This window comes from Vidua chalybeata, chromosome 33, assembly GCF_026979565.1.
Source record: "Vidua chalybeata isolate OUT-0048 chromosome 33, bVidCha1 merged haplotype, whole genome shotgun sequence".
NCBI lineage: Eukaryota > Metazoa > Chordata > Aves > Passeriformes > Viduidae > Vidua > Vidua chalybeata.
The window spans coordinates 213,119-227,069 of NC_071562.1; the positions used below are offsets into that span (position 1 = coordinate 213,119).

A 13,951-nucleotide genomic window follows, 5' to 3' on the forward strand; every position below is an offset into this window, starting at 1 on the left:
GAAATGGGGAAATGGAGGGAAATGGGGGAAATGAGGGAAATGGGGGAAATGAGGGAAATGGGGGAAAGGGGGGAAAATGAGAGAAATGGGGGTCCCAGAGGGTCCCAGCAGGTCCCAAGGACAGGGAGAGGTGCCCAATCCCAGTAATTCCAGAAGTTGGTCTCAAAGTGATTCTTGGTCTGGGACAGGGGGAAATGGGGTGAAAATGAGGGAAATGGGGGGAAAATCGGGGTCCCAAAGAGAGGAGGGGGAGCCCCAGTCCCAGTAATTCCAGAAAGAGAAGTTGGCCCCAAAGTGGTTCTTGGTCTGGGGAGGGGGAAATGGGGGAAAATGGGGGAAAATGGGGGTCCCAGAGGGTCCCAGGGGGTCCCAAGGACAGGGTGAGGGGCCCAATCCCAGTAATTGCAGGAGAAGTTGGTTTCAAAGTGGTTCTTGGTCTGGGGGTCTGGGTGGGAAATGGGGGGTCCTGGGAGGTTTGGGGGCCTCTAGGTGTGGGTTTGGAGGTCTGGGTGGGATTTTGGGGGTGCTGAGTGGTTCCCAGCTGGAACCAGAGCTGGGGGGCTCTGGGCGGTGTTTGGGGTGTCCTGGGAGGGTTCCCAGCTCCTTGGTGTGTTGTGAGGGGTCTGGGTGGGTTTTTAGGGGTCCCACCTCAAGATGGGGCAGAGTGAAGACCTCGAGGTGGGTCCTGGTGAAGTTTTGGATGTCCCAAAACATCCAAATTTGGGGATTTGAAGTCTCTGGGTGGAGTTTTGAGGGCCCCACATGGTTTTGGGGTTCTGGGTGGGTTTTTGGGGGTTGCACCTCGAGGTGGGACAGGGTGAGGACCACGGGGTCCAGGGGATATTTTGGGCATCCTGGGTGTGGTTTTTGAGATCTGGAGGGATTTTTGGGCATCACACCTTGAGGTGCGTCCTGGTGAAGTTTTGGATGTCCCAAAGCATCCAGATTTGAGGATTTGGAATCTCTAGGTGCAGTTTTGAGGGTCCCAGGGGGTTTTAGGGTTCTGGGTGGGGTTTTTGAGGTTCTGGGTGTGGTTTTTGGGGTTCTGGGTGGGTTTTTGGGGTCGCACCTCCAGGTGGGGCAGGGTGAAGACCACGGGGTCCCGCAGGAAGACCCTGCTGGACTCTTTGTTGATGGAGGCGGCGATGACCTGGGAGTTGACCACGAGCTGGGGGGCGCGGGGCCCCCCGTCCCCCCCGAGCCGCACGGTCGCATTCTCGGTGGGCAAGAACAGCCCCAGGTTGTTGTACAGGATGAAGACAACCTTCACCACCCCTGGGGAGGCAGTGGATGTGAAAACACCCCAAAAAACCCCAGACCCACCTTCACCACCCCTGGGGAGGCAGCGGGTCAGAGACACCCAAAAAATACACAAAAACACCATAAAAACACCACAAAAACATCCCCAAAAATACCCCAAAGATACCCAGACTCCCTTTACCACCCCTGGGGAGATGGAGGGTGAGAGACACCCCAAAAAAAACCCAAAAACACCCCAAAAATTCCCAGCCCTCCCCTTCACCACCCCTGGGGAGACAGCGGGTCAGAAACACCCCAAAGACACCCAGATCCTCCTTCACCACCCTTAGGGAGACAGTGGGTGAGAGACACCCCAGAAAAACCCCCAAAACACCCCAAAGACACCCCAGAAACACCCCAAAGACACCCCAAAAACACCCAGAAATCCCCTTCACCACCCCTGATGAGACCCCCCCCCCTCAGTGTTCCTGCTGCTCTGAGGGTGCCCCCCGTTCCCCCAGGACCCCCAAAACCCCCCCAAACCCCGCCAAAATCCCCCAAACCCTCCAGACCCCCCAGTGTGTCCCTCTCCCCATTCCTGCTGCTCTATTTGGGGGTGCTCTGGGTGGCCCAACCCCCCCCCCAAGCTCCCCAGATCCACCAGAACCCCCCCGGACCCCCAAATGTACCCCCCTCACCGTTCCTGCTGTTCTGTTTGAGGGTGCTGGCCGAGAGCTGGATGGATCCGTCACCCCCCAGCTCCTGCGGGAACACGAGCTCCTGGAGGGGACCCTCGGTGTTGAGCACCGACACCTCCAGAACTGCCAAAAACAGAGGGAAAACATGGAAAATACGGGAAAAAACCAATGGACAGTATGGGGAAAAAACCCATGGAAAATATGGAAAAACATGGAAAACACGAGCTCCTGGAGGGGACCCTCGGTGTTGAGCATCGACACCTCCAGAACTGCCAAAAACAGAGGGAAAACATGGAAAATATGGGGAAAAAAACCATGGAAAATATGGAAAAAATATGGAAAAATACAGAAAAAAATGAGCTCCTGGAGTGGCCACTTGGTGTTGAGCCCTGGCACCTCCAGAACTGCCAGAAACAGGGAAAAAACATGGAAAAAACATGAAAAAAACATGGAAAACCTGGAAAAAACATAGAAAATATGGGAAAAAACCCATGGAAAATATGGAAAACCACAGAAAACACAAGCCCCTGGAGTGGCCCCTCGGTGTTCAGCACCAACATCTCCAGAACTGGGGGAAAACAGGGAAAAAACATGGAAAATATGGAAAAATCATGGAAAATATGGAAAACCATGGAAAACAGGAGCTCCTGGAGCGAGCTTTTGGTGTTGAGCACCGACACCTCCAGAACTGGGGGAAAATATCGAAAAAACATGGAAAAGATGGGAAAAAAGGTGGGGGAAAACCATGGGAAAACATGGAAACGTCAAATGTGTGTGTGACACAGCACCGACCCCTCCAGCACTGCCCGGAAACATGGAAAACCACAGGAAAACACAGAAAAATGTGGGAAAAACCCAGGAAAAGGCATGAGTCCCACAGAGCCCACGGGAGACCCTCGATGCCCAGGGAATTGGGGTGGGGGTCCCCAGGCTGGGGTTGGGGGGTGGGAGATGATCCAGGGAGGGAACAGGGGGTGGGAGAGGCCCCTGGAGACCCCAGGGAGGGGTCAGGGGAGACCCTCAATGTCCCAGGGATGATTGGGGATTTGGGATTTGGGATTTGGGATTTGGGATCTGGGATCTGGGATTGGGGTTGGGAATTTGGGAATTTGGGATTGGGATTGGGATTTTGGGATTTGGGATTTGGGAATTTGGGATTGGGGATTTGGGATTGGGATTTGGGATTGGGTATTTAGTATTGGGAATTTGGGATTTGGGGATTTGGCGATTTGTGAATTTCAGTTTGGGATTTGGATTGGCGATTTGGGATTTAGGACTGGGAATTGGGATTGGATTGGGATTGGGACATTGAGATATCGGGATTAGGACATTGGGACATTGGGATATTGGGACACTGGGACATGGGGACATTGAAATATTCAGATATTGGGACTGGGACATTGGGGTCTCTTACAGGCCCCAGGGACTGCCAGGAGGGGACAGGCTGGGCAGCAGGGGCCCGTGGGGACCCCAGGGAAGGGTTTGGGGCTCAGGGGAGCCACAGGGGTCTGGGTGGGGGGCGCAGGGTCCCCGCGGGGCTGACCCAGGTTCTGTCGGGCGGCCAGGAAGCGCGCGGGCTCCTTGACGTTGTCAGCGAGCAGGAAGGCGCCCTCCTCGAGCACGTCCAGCAGCATGGTGGCCGTGTGCGCCTGCTCCGAGCCGTTCATGTCCCGCCACGACTCCAGCGCCTCCGGACGCAGCAGGTTGTCCACAGCCTCCACCACGGCCTGCGGGGTGGGTGGGTGGGTGGGGCTGGGACACACCCAGGGACACACCCGGGGACGTGCCCAGGGACACACCCAACCCCCATGGCCTCCACCAAAGCCTGTGGGATGGGTGGGGTGGGTGGGGTCGGGACATGCCGGGGGATACGCCTGAGGACACGCCCAGGGACACGCCCAGGGACACACCCAAGCCCCACAGCCTCCACTATGTCCTGCGGGACAGGTGGGTGGGTGGGGCCAGGGCACACCCGGGGAAATGCCCAGGGACACTCCTGGGGGCACACTCAACCCCCACGGCCTCCACCAAGGATGGGTGGTGGGTGGAGCCAGGACACACCTGAGGACACGCCCAGGGACACACCCAGGGACACACCCAGGGACACGCCCAACCCCTAGGACCTCTACCATGGCCTGCAGGATGGGCGGGGTGGGGTGGAGCTGGGACACGCATGGGGACACACCCAAGGGATGTGCCCAAGGGACACGCCCAAATGCCACATCCACCCAGGACAGGCCCCGCCCACTAAAGCCCATCCTCCATGTCTCCAGCACTGCCCTGGGTGTGGCCATGCCCAACCCCAGCGACACACCCACCCAGACAGACCCCGCCAATGGGACACACCCTTCCAGGTTCCACCCATCATCTCTAAGCCCCACCCAGCCCAAAACCTCCCTAAATCCCCAGACCCCGGCCATGCTGACCACACCCATATCCCAAAGCCCCACCCATGTATCATCTCTCCTAAGCCACGCCTATGCAGAGTCCACCCCTCCTGAATAAGCCCCACCCACCAACACGGGCCCCACCCATTCAATGGTGCTGCCCTGGACATGCCCAGCTGCTCTAGCCCCACCCACAGCCCCACAAACCCTGGCCACACCCACACAAGCCCCTCCCATTGCTCACAGCCACGCCCCTGCAGGCCGCGCCCCCTCACCTTGATGTAATCCTTGCAGGTTCGCTCCCGCTTGTGCATCTGCGGGGGGACAACAAAATGGGGGAGGTGAGGGGGTGGGACCCCAAAACCTGCACCGGGTACCCCAAAATCCACAACAGGATCCTCCCAAAATCCGGGGTGGGAGTGCCCAAAATCTGGGAAATAACCCCAAAATCTGGGGCAGAACAACCCCAACCTTTGGGGCTGAACAACCCCAAAATTTGGGACGGGACTCCCAAATGTGGGACAGGAGAAGGGGCCAGCACAGGAACCCCAAAAACCTGGGCAGGAGCACCCCGAAATTCGGGGCAGGCTGTGTTTGATCTCTAGAAAAGGAGACCCTCAACATCTGGGGCAGGACAACACCGAAATTCAGGGCAGAACCCCAAAAATCAGCCAAAACCCTGAAAAATAGGGTTCAGGTTCTGGGGCAGGGGCACCCCAAAATGGGGCACAGGCACGAGTTCCCCCTTGGTCACCCCACCCCCCAATAGGGTGACCCCAAAATCGGGGTTTTGGGGTTCCACCTTGTGCTAATTCTTGCTGTAACTCTTCCTCATTTGGCGCTCAAAGCTCCCAAACTCTTTTTTTCTTATAAAAAAATCTCCATAACATTAACAAAAAAAAAAACTTCTCTCCAATAAACTAAAAAATAAAATAAACTAAAAAAAAAACTTTAACAAATAATAAACTAACTAAAATTTTAAATTTAATAAATTTTTCTTTATACCTTTTTAAAGTTTTAAACCTACTTTACCTTTCTCCTAATCCTACCTCAGAACAACAAATAAACACTAATAATTAATTAGTATTGCAATATAATATAATAATAATAATTGTTATAATAATAATATAGTGTTAACTATTATTATAAATGCTAATAATTAACTAATAATGAATACTAAAAATTAAATACTAATAATTCAATTAATGAACACTAACAACTAACCAACACTAAACCCACTACACCCATTAACACATTAACCAAAAAACCTAAAAACCCGGGTTTTGGGGTCCCACCTGCTGAACCCCAAATTGGGGTTTTGGGGTCCCACCTGTTCCTCCTCAGTCCCCCTTTGGGCTGAACCCCAAATTGCGGTTTTGGGGTCCCACCTTGCTGTAGACTTTTCCCCTCAAGCGGGCGCAGCGCCTGGAGCTGCACACCCAGAGCGCGACAGCGCCGTGTCCCCATCACTCCTGCCCCCACTTTGGGCTGAACCCCAAACTCGGGTCTTGGGGTCCCACCTCTTCCCCCTGCTCCCCCAGAGGTCTGAACCCCAAATTTGGGTTTTGGGGCCGCACCTTGTTGTAGTTTTTCCCTGCTGACTCCCTCTCGAGTGGACACAGCGCCTGCAGCTGCATGTCCATGACGTGCCACCGCTGTGTCCCCCTGTCCCCTGCCTGTCCCCTGCCTGTCCCCTGTTCCCCCAATGGCCTGAACCCCAAATTTGGGTTTTGGGGCCGCACCTTGTTGTAGTTTTTGCCCGCAGACTCCCTCTCGAGCGGGCGCAGGGCCTGCAGCTGCACACCCAGAGCGCGCCAGCGCCATGTCCCCTACCTGTCCCCTGCCTGTCCCCTGCCTGTCCCCTGCCTGTCCCCTGTCCCCTCAATGACCTGAAACCCAAATTTGGGTTTTGGGGCCGCACCTTGTTGTAGTTTTTCCCTGCTGACTCCCTCTCGAGTGGACACAGCGCCTGCAGCTGCGTGTCCATGACGTTCCACTGCCGTGTCCCCCTGTCCCCTGCCTGTCCCCTGCCTGTCCCCTGTCCCTCCCAATGACCTGAACCCCAAATTTGGGTTTTGGGGCCGCACCTTGTTGTAGTTTTTGCCCGCGGACTCCCTCTCGAGCGGGCGCAGGGCCTGCAGCTGCACACCCAGAGCGCGCCAGCGCCATGTCCCCTACCTGTCCCCTGCCTGTCCCCTGCCTGTCTCCTGCCTGTCCCCTGTCCCCTCAATGACCTGAACCCCAAATTTGGGTTTTGGGGCCGCACCTTGTTGTAGTTTTTCCCTGCTGACTCCCTCTCGAGTGGACACAGCGCCTGCAGCTGCGTGTCCATGACGTGCCACTGCCGTGTCCCCCTGTCCCCTGCCTGTCCCCTGCCTGTCCCCTGTTCCCCCAATGGCCTGAACCCCAAATTTGGGTTTTGGGGCCGCACCTTGTTGTAGTTTTTCCCTGCTGACTCCCTCTCGAGCGGGCGCAGGGCCTGCAGCTGCGCGTCCAGGATGTCCAGGAGCTGCTCCAGCAGCCGCACGGCCGAGCTGACGTCGCCCGCGAACACCGGGCCCCGCGTGTGCCGCGCCAGCTCCCCCGCGATGGACGCTGCGTTCTCCCCGCTCTTGATCTGGGGGCACCAAGGCTCAGGGGGGTCCCCGATATCCCCCAGTGTGTTTGGGGGTCCCCCTGAGCGGGATCAGGCACCCCTGTGGGATGGGGATGCTCTGAGGGGTCTCTCAGGGGAGGGTTGGGGGATCTGGGGGGGGTTCAGGTGGTCTGGAGGAGCAGCCACAAGGTCAGGGCAGACACCCCTAAATCCCCCAGGGGGTTTGGGGGACCCCCGGCATGGGGAGAAGCCCCTGCAGAGGAAGGGACACCCCAGGAGCCTCCAGGGAGGGGTTTGGGGGTCCCAGGGGACCTGGGGGGTCCCTCGGGTGGTCCCGGGGTGGGGGGGGTCACTGGGACAGGGAAGGTCCCCAGGTGGGTCCCCAGTTTGGGGAGTCCCCGTTGTCAGGGTGTCCCCATCTCTGGGGGGGTCCCTGTCTGGCGGGGGGGGGGGGTCCCCATTTGGGGCAGGTCCCAATTTTGGGGTTTCCTCATTTGTGGGGGGGGGTCCTCACTGGGGGGGTCCCGTTTTGGGAATAACTGCATTTTAGGTGGTTCCTGCCTGGGGCGTCCTTGTTAGAGGGGATCCCCATTTCTTTGGAGGGTCTCAGTTTTGGGGGATTTTTGTTTAGGGGTGTCCCCATTTCTGGGAGTCCCAATTTTTTGAGATTTCTGTTTAGGGGTGTCCCCATTTCTGGGGGAGGTCTCAGTTTTGGGAGATTTCTGTTTAGGGGTGTCCCCATTTTTGGGCAGGTCTTGTTTTGGGGGATTTATGTTTGGGGGTGCCCCGTTTGGGCGGGTCCCGTTTTGGGGTCCCCCTGGGTACCTTCTGGGCCACCTGGTTGACCCAGGGGCTGGTGCAGTTGCTCAGGTCGGGCCCGCGGGGGTTCCACACCCCCAGCCCCAGCAGGCACTGGAAGGAGGCGATGCCTGGGGGGGCACAGGGAGGGCTCAGAGGGACCCCACATCTCCCCTGGCCCCCCCAGTGCCCCCTCCCCACCCCACAAAATCCCCAGCCCCAGCAGGCATGGGGAGGAGGTGATGTCTGGGGGAGGGGACAGCACCCCCAAGACCCTCAGAACCCCCCAAAATCCCCCAGAGCCCCCAGTTCCTCCCATTCCCCCCATTCCCCCCAGTTCCCTCCACTCTCCCCCAGTCCCCCCATTCCCCCCAGTCCTCCCAGTCTCCCCAGTCCTCCCAGTCCCCCCCAGTTCCCCAGTCCCCCCAGTTCCCCCATTCCCCCCAGTTCCCCCCACTCTCCCCCAGTCCCCCCATTCCTCACAGTCCCCCCAGTCTCCCAATCCCTCCCAGTCCCCCCCCCTTCCCCAGTCCCCCCCACTTCCCCAGTCCCCCCCAGTCCCCCCCAGTCCCCCCAGTCCCCCCCGTTACCTCGGGTCCCTTTGGGGCAGGGTCTCTCCACGAGCGCCCCCTGCTGGGCCGCGGGCCATTGCACCCTGCGCACCTCCCGCGCCTCGCACAGGCGCCCCCCGCCCCCCCCGGGGCCCCCCACGGGCCCCCCCGACCCCGCACCCCCCCCGGGCCCCACGCCCGAGCCCCCCCCCGGCCCCCCCGGGGGGCGGCGGGAGGCGGAGGGGGGCGGGGGCAGCGCCCCCGGGCCGCTGTTGGGGGGTCCCGGGGACCCCCCCGGGGTGGCGGCGCTGTGGGCGGGGCCCGGGGGGGGGCCCGCGGGGGGCCCGGGGCGGGGGGTGAGGGGGCCCCGGCGGGCCGTGGGGGTGGGGTACGGGGGAGCGTCGGAGCTGGGGGGGGCCGTGGGGTGCGGGGGGGCCGCGCTGGGCGGTTCCGTCGTCACCGGACCTAGGGGGGGCACAAAAACAGCGGGGGGGGGTTCAGGGCCTGGGGGACCCCCCTGAACCCCCCCAGGGGTCCCCTCCAGCCGACGGGGGGGGAGGGGCTGATGGCCTCCCCCAAAGTGACCCTGAACCCCCCCCCCCCCCAGGGACTGGGGCACACCGGGACCCCCAAAGTCAACCTGGAGGTGCCCCCGAGCAGTTGGGGGTCCCCCCAAAGTGACCCCAGGCCCCCCAGGGGTCCCCCCAAGGCCACAGTGCCACGCCACAGTGAACTAGGGCACCCCCAGAGCGAACTGGGACCCCCGGGGCTCCCCCCCGCACTTCAGGGACCCCCCAAAACCCCAAACCCAGCCCCTCCGGGCTCCCCCACGGGGCTGAACCCCAAAATTCACCTGGACCCCCCAGAGGGAACCCCGACCCCCAGGGCTGCCCCCAGCTGTGTGGGGATGACACCCCAAAAAGTAAACTGGAACCCCAGGGCTCCCCAAAACATCGGGAGGGTGCCCCAGAATGAACCAGAGCTCCCCCAAAACACCTGGGGGTCCTTCTGGGACCTCGGGTTGCACCCCCAAAGTAGATTGGGACCCCCAAGAATTCCCCCACACATTTGGGCCTCCCTGTGGGCATTGGGGGTGCACCCCCAAGGTGAATTGGCACCCCACAACTTGCTGGGGCTCCCCCGAAGTACCTCAGGGTGTACCCCCAAAATAATCTGGGACCCCCAGGGACCCCCCAAGCACCTGTGGATCTTCTCAGGTACCTGGGGCTGCACCCCCAAAACAAACCGGGACCCCCAGGGCTCCCCCTAAAAACATGGGGGTCCTTCTGGGCTCAGGCATCGCACCCCCCCAAAAAAAGGGGAATGCCCAGGGCTCCCCCCAATCACTTGGGGCCCTCTGCAGGTATCTGAGGCTGCACCCCCAAAATAAATTGGGAGCCCCAGGCCTCCCCCTAAAAGCCTGAGGCTCCCCCTAAGTACGTGAGACTGCACCCCCAAAGTAAACCAGGACCCCCAGGGCTCCCCCAAATCAAACCGGGACCCCCAGGCAAATCGGGATCCCCAGCGCACCCCAGAGATATTTGGGGCTGCCCTCCCAAAATAATCCAGGACCCCCAGGGCTCCCCCAAACCAAACCGGGACCCCCGGGGCTCCCCCAGACGCTTCCCCCAAGGCCTCTCCCCATCTCCCCAGCCCCACGGCCACGCCCCAAGCCCCGCACCCCAAATCCCCCCAAACCCTGCACCCCAAACCCCGCACCCCAATACCCCCGGCCCCGCTGACCGTCGCCGTCCAGCGGCGCGAAGTCGAGGCCGTAGCGCAGCAGGAAGTGGTTGTTCCACACGTACAGCTGGTTGTCGCGGGGGTTGTAGCCCACCGAGGCCACGAACTGGTACGGGTTGGGGAAGGGCAGCGCCAGCGCCGAGCCGCGCCCGCGCCGCGTGTCGAAGGCGTAGACCAGCGCGTTGCCCAGGTGCTCCGTGTCGTCGTCCAGGTAGACGCTGCGCACCACGTAGAGCACCCCGCAGGCCATGAAGGCGTCCGAGGCCGCCCGCTTGGCGTAGCCGGTCTCCCAGGTGCCCTCCAGGCGCAGCGTGTAGGGGTTCAGCTGGCTCACCACCAGCCGCCCGCCGTTGCCCTCGGTGGCATAGATGACCCAGAGCCCCTCCTCGTCCACCGCCAGGTCGATGTCGGTCTTGCCGCCCCAGCGGTAGGGCGACGTGTCGTGGTAGTTGGCGGCGCCCACCACGGTCTCGCCGCTCTTGATGCGGGTCCGCAGGTCGTACTTGACGATGCTGCGGGTGCGCTCCTTGTTGTAGAACACGGCGCCGTCGTACACCACGAAGCCGGTGCCGTCGGCGCGGTGCGGGAGCCGGTGCGTGGCCGCGGGCCGGGCGCCCACCAGGTCGGCCCAGGAGGCGTACTCGGTGAGCGTGTCAGTGCGGTACGGCACCCAGGGCAGCACGTAGAGCCGGTCCCCCGACTGCAGCGGGTCCCGGCACCAGCCGCCCGCCTGGTGCGGCGACTCGTGCGTGGACAGCGCTGGCCCCACGCGCTGCGGCACCCCCGGGCAGACGAAAACTGCGGGGGGACACGGCGGGACAGAGGGACCGGGAGAGGGTGGGACAGACAGAGGGACAAGGGGAGGGCCAGAGGGACACGGGGAGGGTGGGACAGACAGAAGGACACGGGGACATGGGGAGGGACACAGGGAGGGACAGACAGAGGGACACGGAGGGTGAGGATGGACATGGGGACACGAGAAAGGACAGAGGGACATGGAGAGGGTGAGGACAGACAAGGGAAGAGTGGGGAAGGACAAGGGAAGACGGGGAGGGACAGACGGAGGGACGGGGGGGACGGACATGGGGACACGGGGAGGATGGGGACAGGCATGGGGACACGCGTGGTTTGTGGGACAGGGGTACAGTGGGACATGGACAGGGATGGGGGACATGGGAGGGACAGACAGAGGGACATGGGGAGGGTGGGACAGACAGAAGGACACGGGGACACGGGGACAGGAGATGGACGGGGGAGAGACACGGGAACAGACACACGGACACGGGGATGGAGGAGGGACAGGAGGACGGGGATGGGGACAGACACGGGGACACGGATGGATGGGGCACGGGGATGGGTGGGGGACAGCCACAGGGACAGAGTGACAGACACGGAGAGACGGGGGACACGGGGGGATGGCGGTCATGGGGACAGACGGGGACACGGGGAGACAGCGGGACAGAGGGATGGACAGAGGGGACAGGGACAGAAGGGGGGACACAGGGGACAGGATGGACGTGCGGACGCACGCATGGGGACAGGGGATGGACGGACACGGCGACAGGCGTGGGGACAGCGGCAGAGGTGGGGACAGACGGGGGGGGCAGTGGGGACACGGGGGGACATGGGAAGGGACAGACAGATCAGGGGACACGGGGGGCGATGGGAGACAGAGGGACAGCAAGGGGGGTGGCAGTGGGGGGGTGACAGTGAGGGGGTGGCAGTGAGGGGGACAGACGGGGGATGGGGACACAGAGGGACACGGGGGGGACACGGGGGGACAGCGAGAAGAGGAGAGAAAAGAGAAGCGTTTCATCAGCGACTGGGGGGTCCCACGGGGGGGGCTGGGGGGGGACCCCAACCCCGGGAGAATTTTGGGGACCCGGGGGAGGGAGCGGGACACGGGGAGGGGGGAGGGGGACCCTTATCCGGGGAGGGGACAGAGGAGAGGGGACAGAAGGGGGAGGAGCTGGGAGGGGACACCCCGACTGTCCCCCGGCAGTGGCGAAAAGGGGGGGCCGTGCCCCCCCCAGCGAACCCGGCACCCCCTTTTATTTGGGGGGGGGGGCAGCACCCTGAGGGTGGAGGGGCAGCTCTCCTTGGGGGGAGCCCTAAAACGGGGGGGGGCTCAAATCGGGGGGGCCCTAAGTGGGGGGGCTCTTCCCCTCCCCCCCGGGCCCACAGCCAGGGACGATCGAGCGCGACGGAGACACGGGGGAGGGGGCTCGGGGGGGTCCCCCCGGTGCGGGAGGGGGGGTTTGGGGGGACCCCCCCGGTTTTGGGGTACGGGGGAGGTTTTGGGGGGTCGCGCGTGGTCCCAATGTCCGGCGGCGGCTGCAGAGAGGCTGGGGGAGAGAAACGGGGGGGTTAGAGCTGCGGGAGAGAAGGGGGGGACACGGGGGGACACGGGGGGGAACACGGGGAGACCCCCAGAGCAGAGACCCCCCCCAAAACCCACCCCCCCCCGCCCCCCCCGCGGGGTCTCTGCGCCGGGGGGGGGGTGGGGCCCCCATGGGGGCAGGGCCAGGCTGCGACCCCCGGGGGACACCGCGGTCCCCCCCCCCGTGTCACCCCCCCAAAGGGGACCCCGGGCTGGGGTCCCGGCCCCTCAGCCTGGCCCCGCCCCCGCGGCCTGGCCCCGCCCCCCGCCCGGGGCGTGGCACGAGGGGGAGGGGCCGTGACACGCGCGTGTGCGGGGCGGCACAGGTGAGCACAGGTGTGAGCACAGGTGTGAGCACAGGTGTGTGCACAGGTGTGAGCACAGGTATGAGCACAGGTGAGCACAGGTGAGCACAGGTGTGTGCACAGGTGTGAGCACAGGTGTGTGCACAGGTGAGCACAGGTGTGAGCACAGGTGTGAGCACAGGTGTGAGCACAGGTGTGCAAAGCTGTGAGCACAGGTGTGTTCATGTGTGCACAGGTGAACAGGTGTGAACACACCCCCCTCAGTTCTAGAGGTGCACACACCTGTGCAGTCACACACACCTGTGCACACCTGCATAGGGGCACGTGTTCACCTGGCCGTGCATTTGGACAGGGGATTGTGGGGTTGTAAGCACAGGTGTGTGCCCAGGTGTGTGGAGGTGTGAGCGCAGGTGTGAGCACAGGTGTGTGTGCAGGTGTGTGCAGATGTGAGCGCACATGTGTGCACAGGTGCATTCTGGCGGCAGCACATTTGCATGCTCAGGTGTGGCTGCACAGGTGTGCAAGAGCTGCTACACCTGTGTCGCTCTGTGCTCACACCTGTGGCTGTTACCTCTGCATGCTCACAGGTGCGTGTCACTGTCACACCTTCCCAAGCTCACACAGGTGTGTCACTTGTGTCACTGTCACACCTTCCCAAGCTCACACAGGTGTGTCACTTTTGTCACTGTCACACCTTCCCAAGCTCACACAGGTGTGTCACTTGTGTCACTGTCATACCTGGCCAGGTGTGTGCGCTGCCCCACCTGTGCCCCATTGCACACGCGTGTGCAGGGGTGCACGGGGGCTGCGAGTGCAGGGGGCACACCTGGACGTGCAACTGGATCCAGGTGTGCACGAGCACCTGTGAGCACACAGCCCCAGGTGTGCACGGCTCAGGTGTGCACAGCTCAGGTGTGCACAGCCCCAGGTGTGCACAGCTCAGGTGTACACAGTCCCAGGTGTGCACGAGGGCTGGGAGCGTACAGGCCCCAGGGGTGCTCAGGCACAGGTGTGCCCAAAGATCCAGGTGTGCACAAGGTACAGGTGTGCACAAGGTGTGCCACAGCCTGAGGTATGCACAGGAATCCAGGTGTGCACGGCAATGCAGGTGTGTGCACATCCCAGGTGTGCACATGTGTGCCCAAGGATCCAGGTGTGCCCAGGCATGCGCAGCCCAGGTATGCACAAGGTTCCAGGTGAGGTCCTCCAGGTGTGCCCACCTAGGTGAGCCCATCCAGGTGTGCACATCCAGGT

General features: G+C 62.1%; 1 protein-coding gene across 3 annotated transcripts in view; it reads right to left on the bottom strand.

Moving 5' to 3' along the window:
* LOC128802072 (adhesion G protein-coupled receptor L1-like) overlaps positions 1-13,951 on the bottom strand; it is a 44,833-nt gene that overhangs the window by 14,018 nt on the left and 16,864 nt on the right. For 2 of the 3 annotated variants that reach the window (XM_053968265.1, XM_053968266.1), the window contains exons 5-12: positions 10,013-10,810; positions 8,309-8,734; positions 7,746-7,849; positions 6,756-6,941; positions 4,600-4,638; positions 3,481-3,664; positions 1,938-2,060; positions 1,070-1,275 (exon numbers count right to left, since the gene is read on the bottom strand). In XM_053968265.1, coding sequence (XP_053824240.1) covers positions 1,070-1,275; positions 1,938-2,060; positions 3,481-3,664; positions 4,600-4,638; positions 6,756-6,941; positions 7,746-7,849; positions 8,309-8,734; positions 10,013-10,810 — 2,066 coding nt within the window. Of the gene's footprint in view, positions 1-1,069; positions 1,276-1,937; positions 2,061-3,480; positions 3,665-4,599; positions 4,639-6,755; positions 6,942-7,745; positions 7,850-8,308; positions 8,735-10,012; positions 12,131-13,951 lie in introns of those variants that run through there. The other variant, XM_053968264.1, reaches the window with a different exon arrangement.